Source organism: Equus przewalskii, chromosome 27 (genome assembly GCF_037783145.1).
Source record: "Equus przewalskii isolate Varuska chromosome 27, EquPr2, whole genome shotgun sequence".
Classification (NCBI taxonomy): domain Eukaryota; kingdom Metazoa; phylum Chordata; class Mammalia; order Perissodactyla; family Equidae; genus Equus; species Equus przewalskii.
The window spans coordinates 24318618-24330673 of NC_091857.1; the positions used below are offsets into that span (position 1 = coordinate 24318618).

A 12056-nucleotide genomic window follows, 5' to 3' on the forward strand; every position below is an offset into this window, starting at 1 on the left:
AGAGATTTGAAGAAACTCAACCAAGCTCCCTCAGTATAAGAGGACATGAAAACTCCTAGTGAGAGAGATAAGGCAGATATGGATTTAGGGCGACAGTACATTATCAGAGTTTAAAGTTCAGGTCCTGAAGTTTCCCTTTGAGGAAGAATTAGTATTTGCATTTGGGACCTCTTGTAATCAGCAGACACGCAAAAGACTGAAGATCAGTTTGTTGACTTTAACTAAGTTAAGCAATCTTGTTTCCAATACTATTTTTCTTACGGAATCTTTAATATTTTTATTTTTTATTTTTTTTTTTGGTGAGGAAGATTGGCCCTGAGCTAACATCTGTGCCAATCTTCTTCTACTTTGTATGTGGGATGCCTGCACAGTACACTTGATGAGTGGTGTAGGTCTGTGCCTGGGATCCAAACCTGAGAACCCTGGGCTGCTGGAGCAGAGCATGCAAACCTAACCACTACACCACCAGGCTGGCCCTGTGAAATCTTTAATTCTTGACTGAAGTCACTGGAAACTTCTCACCTAAAATCCTGAGGCAATTAAGGACCAAATGCACTTGTGTAGTGGGTGCACTTGTGAACGGCATTTGTATTGACAACTAAATAAGAAAAAAAAAAGATATTGCCAAAGTCAGAGTGTAATTTAGAGAATAATGCAATGATCTAGTCCAGTATTTTCCCAAGTGATGTAGATCACAGAACTGTATCTTGCTGTTTGAAATCATTAATAAATATCAAGGTGTAAATTGTAAGTGATTTTGTAGAAAATACTGATCTATTCTTAATGGCTATTAAATCATGTCATAAATACAACCGTCCTGCTAATGAGTGCCCATCACACAAAGTAACATCAGGAAGGGGTTTATCTGAATTATGCTAAAGAAAAGGATTTCATGGCAAATTACATCAAAGCAAAGACTATAAGCTAAGTGTCTGAGTTATATTTTTAGCTCAGAAATAGCAGTCTCCTGATAATTTTTCTAGTATGATAATCATCTTTTTAAATTGGCCAATGAGTGACACTTTATTAAATAAATTTCATACTCACAATCTAGGGTTAAAAAGCATCTTGCCTCTTTAAATTCACAAGTGAATCTGGTGTTAGAAAATCTGAGATAATGTATACCCGGGCGAAGACATTACTTTAAAGGAAAATGTTGGTTCAGCTTCTTATTCAACTCAGGTATTACTGTACAACTAGAGCTGACTTATAACATTAACCTCAGGAAGGAAATTGGTTGTTTTTCTAAACTTTGGTCTGCAAATTAAACAGAATTTCAACCTCTTGTCTCCTGACCCCAGATTGACCAATGGACAAGGGGACACAGCACAACATTCTAAAAAAATGTCACAAGAAGCTCTGTAATATGTTTACTTAAGAAAGCTCTGCTCAGATGAAGCATCTGTTTCTTAATGAGGTCATATTTTGATTTCACCTAATTTTCCAGCTGGGATTATTGAAGTGCAAGAAGGTCTTGCCAGGGGTTGAAAAGTGAGTCAATAGCTCACATGGGATCAGAATCTAGAATCCTGGAAGAAGGGAAACAGGAGCTCCAAAAATTGGACCAGATCTGTCTATTCATACACAAATCCTTATGGAAAAGTGATAAAACTCTTCAACTCCTATTTCAGAACATTGAACATAAATGGTAAATGTTGTATCAACTATGTAACTTGGAAGGAAGAAAATTTCTTTTGTCAATATCCTTTTGAATCAAATTCAGGGCTATCTCCTTCAAAATGAACACTAATAAACCATTATAGGAGAGTATCAAAATCTTGGGCTCTGGAACTAGAAGAATTGAGTTAGAATTTTACACTAGCAGTATACTTAGATAGGTTTAGAAGCTTCTCTGTGTGTCGGTTTCCTCCTTTCTTGGGAGACCCATTAATGGTACTTACCTCATGGCATTTTGTGAGGCTTAAATGATTAAAAAAAAAAAAAAGAGACGCAAGATGTTTAGAATAAATGCTTGACAGATATCAAACACCCAGCGATTGTGAAGGGACGTGAAGTCAGGAACAACCTAGGTCGCCATCTTGGTGATGTCACTTTCTGCCCCGTGATTGTTAGCCAACTTTATTGCTTTCACTGATATCTTGGGTTTGTTATGCTTTTACTGCTAGGTATTGTAGTCTTCAGTGGTTTTGTTAAATTTTGATATTAATAGACACTTGATTTGGGAGAGAAGGGGAAATTTTATAATCCTAAGGGGGGGAATCACACATTAAGTGTGTGATATATTTAATTCCTATGCCACCTTCAACTTGTTGGGTTTCCACACATGTGGTAGACAATCTATTGGTCTCCCCTACAGAAATATGCATTGACATTTGATCTTAAAAAAACGGACACTAAACACTAAATCTCTCAACACTCCTGGACCTATAGCAAAGACCTATTTCCACCTTTTATCTGGGGGCCAAGAAAGACACAGGGTGGCACTGCTCCAAACTGGAAGAAAAAATGCTCAGTTCATGTTGATTAAAGCTATGGCTTTGGGGGTAAATACCAAGCCTAATCCTAGCTTCCTTTCACGTCACATCTCACAGCCAGTCCTGACATCTGATTCTGTGCACTTGGCTGTGGTCTATGGTGTTTCGAGGGCCTCTGCAGCTTTTCAAAACACAGCCTTGTTTAATCTAATCATCTGTGGGAGCGCAGTCACACGCAGATCAGCACAACCAGAGAACTCCCTCTAACCACAGCAAAACACAGGCAGCCATGCTGTTGTGTCTCAGCCATTTCCCAGGCCTCCAGCGGAATATTTGGCTTTGACTTTTTAAGTTGCCTGACTTTAGCTTAGGAAGCATTTTAGAGTCTTTTATGGTGGAGAGATTCACTTAGCACGTTTTATAATTAACTACTACAAAGCAAAGCTTCGGCAAGTTTGCAAATCATGGATTTCATTAGTCTAAATAGAATCAGATTGTTCCCCCTAGCACAGTACAAGCTGGCCCAACATCAATAAAATTATTAGTTTGAGGAACCATGTGTGCAGCAGGTGAAATCTTTATTATTACGAGCCAAAATAAAAGTTGGACAAGTTAAAAATATAAACTCAAAATGTAAACTTACATTCACTGAAAACTTTCTGGGATTCACATTTGGGTTATAAAATAGCTGTAACCACATTCTTGCCTCCACTCAGGCATAGGAATGGGGACTGTGTTCTCGACAGTTTAAAGAAAGTTTCTTAAATGTCCTAACAATTTAGTCAATGTTTACATGCACATAACATAGCAAGGAGGCAAATTATTACTGCCTACGGAGAGTCTATACTCATCAAAACCTATTTTCCAGAAGCCTGTATTGGCGTCAGTTAACGACGTACCTCCAAAATCTAGCTGTTCTGGGGAAAGAATTAGCGGGAAAAGAAAAGTGCTCCAGTTAACATGTGGTACCTGAAAAGAGTCACTTTTCAGAATTGTTCATTTAAGTCACTTCATTCTGACTTTAACACCATGGAGAGAAAAGGTGCAAGATAGGGCCTTCAGACTTGCCTCTATTTATCCTAAATGTTAATTCTCAATGTAGGCAATTATCCAGATGGAGGGTGTCTAAGAGCAAAGGAAACTTTGATTCCAGTGCAATGGGTTTGTATTTTAAACCACCATGTATAGAAAAAGGAAGCAGTGGGACAGTCCATGGGAAACTTTAAGTAGGTTAATGAAAGTGGAGTTGTTAGTGCCATCGAGTCGATTCTGACTCCTAGCAGCCCTGTGTACAGCAGAGCGGAACCCTGCCGTGTCTTTTTGTGCCATCCTCTCACCTTCCGGTGTTGTATCAGACCATGCTCTGTTGCTGTTCAGAGTTTTCATGGCCAATTTTTTTGGAAGTGGGTGGCCAGGTCCTTCTTCCTAGTCTGTCTTAGTCTGGAGCTCCACTGAAACCTGTTCACCGTGGGTGACCATGCTGGTATTTGAAATACTAGTGGCATAGCTTTCAGCATCACAGCAACATGCAACCACCACAGTGTGACAACCAACGGACGAGTGGTGGGTGGTGTAGTTCCCTGACCAGAAACAAACTCAGCCACAGCGGTGAGAGCACCGAATCTTAACCACTAGACCTCAAGGGCTGGCTAACGAAAGTGTTATTCTTAATCAAATATATCCTTTTCCTGCTTATAGAAGAAATAAAGTAGAAAATTATGGGAATAGCCTGGAAATTTTCTTCACAGCTTATGTTTTGAGTACAGCAACATATTTACACTGTGTGCATGAAGCAAACTGCACATTTTGGAATGGGCTCAAGCAAATTCAAAACATTCTAGCAAAACCAAGGTTTCACAACGTCATTTTCATCTCCATACGTAGCCTCTATATAAAACTTTCAAATACAGAAGTAGTAAATGTCTAATAAAAGGGAAGGGAGGAAATTACATGAGGAGAATGGAGTAGAATTAGAATCTAGAGCATGTTAGCTAGGACTGACGGCTTCATGCAACAATCTAAAAATAAAGCACTGGAAACAGATCAGCCAGTGGCATTACCCAAGACCTCACTGGCTGCAGAGGCAAGACTCTGTAATCATATACAGATGAGTAGGAAATATTTTGTAAGGTTACCTTCTCTACATTTTTTAAGGCTCATACTTTATAACACATGTTCACAATATTTAGGCAAAAAGTGAAATTAAAGAATAATAAAGCAATTAGGAAACAAAGTGAATGAAAGCCAGGTCCCTTTATGAAAGGGAAATTAAATCCATATCCCCCTCTCCCCAGACCTTACATTTCTCAGTTAGGACATATGTAATGCAAAATGAGAAACTACGTAGGCAGCGTGTCAGTGGACAATGAATTACAGAGAATTCTAAAGAAGCAAATAGAGATGATCCAACCAAGACACTGAAATGAACACAGGCATAACCATATATAAAAGACTCAGGTTTGATTCTCTGCATAGAAGCCCACATTTCTCCTACATTGTTCTCTTGTCAAACTATGTCCAATATTCTTGTACTGTTATGAAAAGTTCTTATTGTACATATGTAGTTTAAATAAAACATTTGTTCTCATCAGCATCTGGTTCCTGCCTCTCAGACTGCTGTACCTGCCTGTGTAAACCCTTGGTTTAGTAATTCAGGAGACATGGGAAAGGTGGGGTTAGAAGGTTCTTCATTCCAGCCTAGCTTCCTTGAGAGTCAATGCAGCCCCCAAAGAACCTGCATATACTGCTACAGAGGTTCTCTTACAGGGAAACCTCCCGTATACTGTCAATGTGTGAAAAGAAATCACTATAGGATAGAAGGAAGAAATAGTCCTTCTTTCAAGGAATTTGTAATCTCTTCTTACTTTCTTTCTTTTTTTTTCCTCCCCAAAGCCCCTAGTTCTAAGTCCTTCCAGTTCTTCTATGTGGGATGCTGCCACAGCATGGCTTGATAAGCGGTGTGTAGGTCCGCACCCAGGATCTGAACCAGTGAACCCCAGACCACCAAAGCAGAGCAAGCAAACTTAACCACTATGCCACTGGGCTGGCCCTCTGTAATCTCTTCTTTAGAAGATCAGGATTTAGGACTCATAATCTTATGGATGGATGACGCCACAACTCAACTCTGTTGCTTATTCCTCATCATTCTTCTACCCGGTCTGAGACGAAGCAACCTCTGCCCACCCAGGGATTTGGAACCTTTCATGGGACTTCTCTCACTCCGAATAATGATGATTAATTACTGGTATACTTTTTAAATCATCTTTGCTTAATTATAATCCTCTTGAGTATTTGGATTAATTTCTCTTAGTTTCTGCTGCAAAATTGGAATGTTGCCTCGGGCAGCTCTTGTGTGTCTCCTGCTTACTTACATGTACATACGTAGACATGTAATAAATACGGATTAAGGATCTATATTGGGCTGTATTTTTATCAGTTAGTTTAATAGGCACGAGTGAGAGACAGGTGAAGATATGATCCTAAACCTGAAGCTCAAATGGCATGTGTGTTTTAAAAACATTTTCCGGCACACCAGCTCTTCTAGTGCAGTATACAGCGAGCCGTGCCTCATCATTAGTCCACCTTATAGGGAAGAAATAGAGACTCTGAATATCTAAATCATTTGTCTGAGATAAAACAGGGAACATGGAGACAGAACTGGGAATCCATCTCAGATCTTTGGCTCCCGAAGCTAAAGATGCTGCGTTAATAAACTGTTAAATTGAATTACTATCTCAAGTAATCAAGTGCTGAATCAAATTATTATAACAGTGATGCCGTTGGACAATTATTTATGTTAAGATTTTATGTTGGTGTTTTTTTTGCTTACATAGTAAGAAGAGTGTGTTAGGAAAATTAAGGTCATAATTAATACTTAAGAATTAAAATTTAACCACTGATTTCAATTTCACTGCTGCATTATACAGCCTTATATAATTATACCTTTGATTTGAAGTTATTTTAACTCTCCCCAAAAAACACAGCAGCTAGAAATCGACACCTTGCCAAATGTTCTTTGTCTACTAGAAACGTGAAAAAGAAGTTTCAATTTCTATTTAAAAATTATGGTTTTAGCTTAAAAAACCTAAATCTGTTTAATAAAATACAGCAAAAAAGTAAAATAATTATTAAAACATACTTTGTCCCCCAAAAGATGATGCTAAAAGGTGATACGTATATTAAAAACTCAATGAAATGTTTAAAGAGCAAAACAGAAGTGTACGTGGATATAAATAACAGCTGGTATCTATAACCTACACAATTTGATCCTTAAAATAATCCATGAAATAGGCACTATTATTCCTATATTTCAGATATCAAAACCAAGGCTTAGAGAGTTTAAATAATGAGATCAATGTGACACAGGTAGAAAATAATTTAGCGAGAATTGAGCCCAGATGTGTCTAATTCTAACATCACGTCTTAAGTACTGAACTAACTTCTCACACACCTAGTAGCCTAGGTCAATGATTAGGAAACACATATTCCTATTTACTGGGATACTTTTCAACAATTAACGCAGTCCTAAATTTCTAGTTTTAGGATTTAGATGTGTTTCTTATGACAAACAAATAGGGTAAAGTGATATTTGAAACCAAACTCTGTTGACTTTTGGGCTTGGTTTCATCTGCTGTGCTATTAAAAATGAGACAGAAATGTTTACCATAGCTATGGATTACCTTTGACAGGAGTTGCCTATTATCACTCACAATGGAATAAAACATGATCGATTTCTTTGAAAACAGATCTGATTAGCCCTGGATGAGTCAATATCATCTTGAGTAACACCTCTGCATTCCATAGTTGACTGTGACAAATTTCACCTAAGAGTCATTTATGGATGCCTAAAAAGAAGTAGCAGTAGTAAATTTCTCTTAAACTTTTAAATGACACTGTCAGAAAGAAAACATCTACTATGGGCCTGATTTCGCCTTCCTTGTCCCTTATTAGTTAACCCTAAAAGTGCAAATATAAACAAATTTAATCCCCAATGGGACATCTGAACCAGGAAAAATCTGGAATTAATTGCCAAGAATTTTGGTTCCTGTTGCAGCTGTTACAAGTGTTTGATTTGGCAAGGGAAGAGAAAAGGCGTCGCATACCAATTTCGTGAGCCACGGTGAAAGCTGCGTGGAGGCCATCATCTTCAATCACAGCACAGCTGCGCTCTGGAGAGCATATGGTCCCAACGTCTGCCATTCCCAGGGTGTCACATGAATGATGCCCACATAAATCCTACCCGGGAGAAAGAAAGAAATCATTAAAATCAATTTACATCCAGAAGGAGCCACCTTGTAGAGCCACTTGCTCGCTCCGAACAGCAAGACGGGGCTATGTTTATAGTGTCACCTGTTCAACTCTGGAAATGTTCCAAAGACAAACTAATGACATCGACTCTACTAAGCTTCTCTGGGCCCCAGAAGCACAGAAGGATGATGGGACTCGATTACATTTTAAAAGATCTCATAGGATTGTAGCTTGTCCGTTACAATAGCAGCCGCAGCCTTAACAAAGCTGTACCCCATCCATGCAGACACATATATCCTGAATCATTTTTACATATGGTCATGCTTAGGAAAGTCCTAATATTCTGATCTAAATTCATCAGAAGACTGGCCTAATAATTTATTTTCCATCACAGCGACAAAGTGAAGCCTTATATTTGTGGCAGAATATAAATGTATCAGTAATTTGGATAGGAAACTAAATTTTAATCCAAAAACCTAATGGCTTAAAAGATCTTCTTTTAATTTCCAAATTGAGTTATCATTTCACAAGTTGTGTCTTTAGAAATTTATGCACTCTTACTCACCACATTTAATGTGGTGTTTCTCAACTTGATCAATTCTCAGGAAATACATGTACTATATTGTGTTTATATAAGTGAGTATATGCATTTTTCTGGTAGGAAGTTGCATAACTTTTCAGAAATTCTCAAAGGGAGGCATGATGACACCCCATTTGTGCTTAAAAATTACTGATTTAGATGAAAGAGATATTGCAAGACAATTTTAAATTATGAAGCATAAAGAGAAAATATAAAATTTTTGACATGATAGATTTGTAATAATAAACTTTCCCTTAAATGCCATTTGAGTATTAATGGGCATTAGAACTTCTTGTATGTGACTACTGTTTTCAACAAAAATTAATTAATGGTGTATAAATTTATATCCAAAAAAGGAAGATAGTATCTGAGTAGACCTTAAGTGAATAACCGTAGAAGGAAAGGATTTTTTAAAAATATTAATTACTATGAAAGATGACTATTTACTAGTTGAAATAGTGTTATTTCTCTTACAGCTATCATCTTTGTATCCCCAACTACCACAATGTCTGGCTTATGACAGGAAGGCAACAAACATTTGACTAATTGAAGTGAATTGTAACATACAGTCAGATGCAATGGAGACCTTATACTCCTTTAATATGCTGTATACTAGCAAGACCTCAACAAACTCCAGGAAGCCAATGCAAAATGTTATTACCGTATAACCAATGCCACCTACTCAATGTCAACAACATACTCTTCTAACTCTTCTCTATTTTGCTGCATGAAGATCCAACCAAGGTGAAGAATACTTAAAAGATATACCCTGTGATCTTCTCTCTAGTACATTTTCAGGTCCTTATTGTGTTTCGTATATTATGAGATCCCAGCTGTGATGAATTACATTGTAGCCACCATGTTATTATAGCTTGAGACAGTGGAAATCTTGGTCAAGTACCCTTGGTGAATCAAGTCACCAAACCAACAATAGGCTCCCAAAGTTTCCTGTGTATCCTCATATGTCATCCCGTGGGATCTCAGATTACAGCTGTTGAGAACAAATGAGTAGTTTTTAAAATTGAAATTGGAACATATTTTTGCATAATAATCAGTCTTTGAGATAATAATATAGTACAATACACTTTTTAATCCATTTTTTTCTCCAATCATTTTAGTAGTTTTAAGACCAAAGACACAGGTCACGGTTTAAGTGAATTACGAGACGCTGTAGGTTATTCCCGCACACGCATATTTTTTAAACCACGATTTACACTTATCTTCACAATTTGCAGTTCATTATCTTAAATAATAAAATCCAAGAATTGTTTGCCCTTCTTATACCTTACTCCAATAAGGTTGGATGAAGAGCCACAGCAAATGGAAATGGCTCTCTTTTCTGAACAGTTTAAACTGGATTCTTAATACTTTCCTGTTTACTGATAATCAATTGCTCATTAGAGGCCATCAATTCTCCTTGTCATTCTTGAATTGCATTAAATGCACTTGGCTCTTTGCCACAGAAATGTGTGCAAGTGACAAAATTATGAGAAGAAGTACTCGTTATTTTTTGTGACGACAGTGATTAAACCCCTTGACTACATAGCCGTGCTCTGTACATTTCTGTATAATTATGTAAACTGGCATCCTTTCCATTTCACTCAAGCAACTATAGTCTTGGTAGCCCACTTATGGTTTCCTCCTAACGATTTACAATGAATGCCTGCATTTCTTTGTGATCTGATGCTCATTCCAATGTATTAAAGCTCAACTTGTGTACCAAATTATTAAGAATAAAGTACCTCACACTCACATCTATCTTCTGGTGATGATTTATAACAACATTTGCAGATGCAAACCTTATTTGAAGTTAATAGGAATTTTTTTTAAATTCAAAGTAAGAGCAAGGATGCTATTGGGGCAACAGATCTATGTGTCTTTCTATCTATCTGTCAATTGATCGATCTAATCTATCTTCTGGATCTGGAGGCAGGAGATACTGAAGACTGAATCACAGCCAATATCCACATAAGAGGTAAATGAATTAAAAGTACTGACAAGAGTTTTTCTGCCTGGTCAGTGGAGATATGAAGGTAAGTTGTATCTTAGTTATGTTAAACATGGTTCTTTTCATTCAGGATCAACATCTTATTTTACGTGTAGAGAGCAATGCAACGGAAGATTTAGTAAAATGTAAGAGTTGCAAGAGCGTGCAGAGATTTAACCCATGGGCTTGTGGTGTGGTATGGCGTTGGCCAGGAGACAAGACAGAGATATTGCATCTAACTGAAAAATAGAGCCAAGACGGTCAGCAAGACCAATGAAACCCTGATAGAGAGGTCATTGACATGGTGACCATTCACTAGGCATGGTCATTTAGAGGATTATGAGTATGGCAAAATCTGTGATTTATCATGGAATTTAGAAGGACAAATAGTAGCCCAGACCTTTCCTTGTGGCTGGAGTGGGGGGCGGGGAGCTAACAAAACAGGCTCCCTTGTAAAGCAGATGGCCAGGGGATAGTATGACCAGGAAAATCGCAGTGGTCAGTCCCGGGTGAACCAAGCAGATACAAATGTGCAAAGTAGAAGGAATAACAGGAGTTTTAAGATTTCTAACCCTGACTGAGAGATTGGTCTCTCCTGCAGCGTAAATGTGCTGAGGGAAGGAGCTAAAGGAAATACAAATGCTGATAAAAGCAGACGTCATTAAAACTGCAGCAACAGCGCCAAAATTCTCCTTGTAGAGAATCTGGAAATAACAGCAACTTCTGTTTCTACAGATATTACAACCTGGTAAGGCCAAGCGTGGAGCTCAAGGAAAGAGCACAGAAGAGGATTTAACTAGGTAGAGAGATGTCTACCTATCTGTCTACCCAATTCCTATAAAGACGTATCAGTGATAGAAGAACTAATCTGACGTGGTACCTATTTTGGTAGTTACTATTACACAAACATACACTTACACACCAGAATTCATACATGTCCTCTGAATCTGATTCTTGAGGTGTCATGTGCCTTTCTGGCTACCTATATAGCAATCCCCAATAATAGAGGTCTTGATTTGGACCTCAGCAGAGACTATGTTAATTGGCTCTGTTAGGCCAACCATTACAATGACCCGTGTTATATAATCTCTATCCATGCTTCTGGATCCAACTAGGTAATACCAAACATACAGAGCCCAGCCGGATTTTAGGGGCCAAAGGATCCAGGCGCATTTATTCCTAAAACAATTATCATGTGCCCACAATCCGTCAGATATTGCTAAGTGCTGACACTGTGGTAAATGAAAAAAATAAGATCTGATGCTAACGCTTAAGAAACGCAACCTAGTGAGCAAAACAGATATATCAAGAGGGAAGCAGAGCGCAACACATTATTATGAACAGATTGTTGAGGAAGCGCGGAAGAGGGATGGATGAGCTCTCCTTGGAGGACTCAATAAACGTGCCTCAGAGGAGATGACTGGATCCTGAGGGATGAACAGAAGTCTGACAGTCTTAGAGGAAGGGTATTCTAAAAAGGAAAAACTATTGAAAACATTAGGGGATGGTAAAAGGCAGGGTCTATTTTGAGAATAAGAAGTTTGTTGTGGCCGCAGTGTGGGATTTGCTGGGTGGAGAGCGAGCAGAGGAAGTTGGAAAGATAGTCTGGGCCCAGAGTTCCAAGATAGGAAATTTCCTCTGACAAGTGTAAGGTAAGAAGAAGGGGAAGAAGAGATGGAGTGAACTGGAGACTGCGGGGAGCAGATGCTCGGAAGAGTTCTTTTGGAGATGGGAATAGAAGCCGATTAGAGATAGTGAATGGAAGGTAGATTGCTTTAAAAAATTCTAACTGTGTTAGTAAGAATCA

At 38.2% G+C, this 12056-nt stretch overlaps 1 protein-coding gene across 2 annotated transcripts in view; it reads right to left on the reverse strand.

Annotated features, from left to right (window-relative positions):
- Positions 1 to 12056, reverse strand: part of ADAMTS5 (ADAM metallopeptidase with thrombospondin type 1 motif 5) — a 46345-nt gene that overhangs the window by 25709 nt on the left and 8580 nt on the right. For both annotated transcript variants that reach the window (XM_070597845.1, XM_070597846.1), the window contains one exon: positions 7538 to 7670. In XM_070597845.1, the coding sequence (XP_070453946.1) occupies positions 7538 to 7670 (133 nt within the window). The remainder of the gene's footprint in view (positions 1 to 7537; positions 7671 to 12056) is intronic.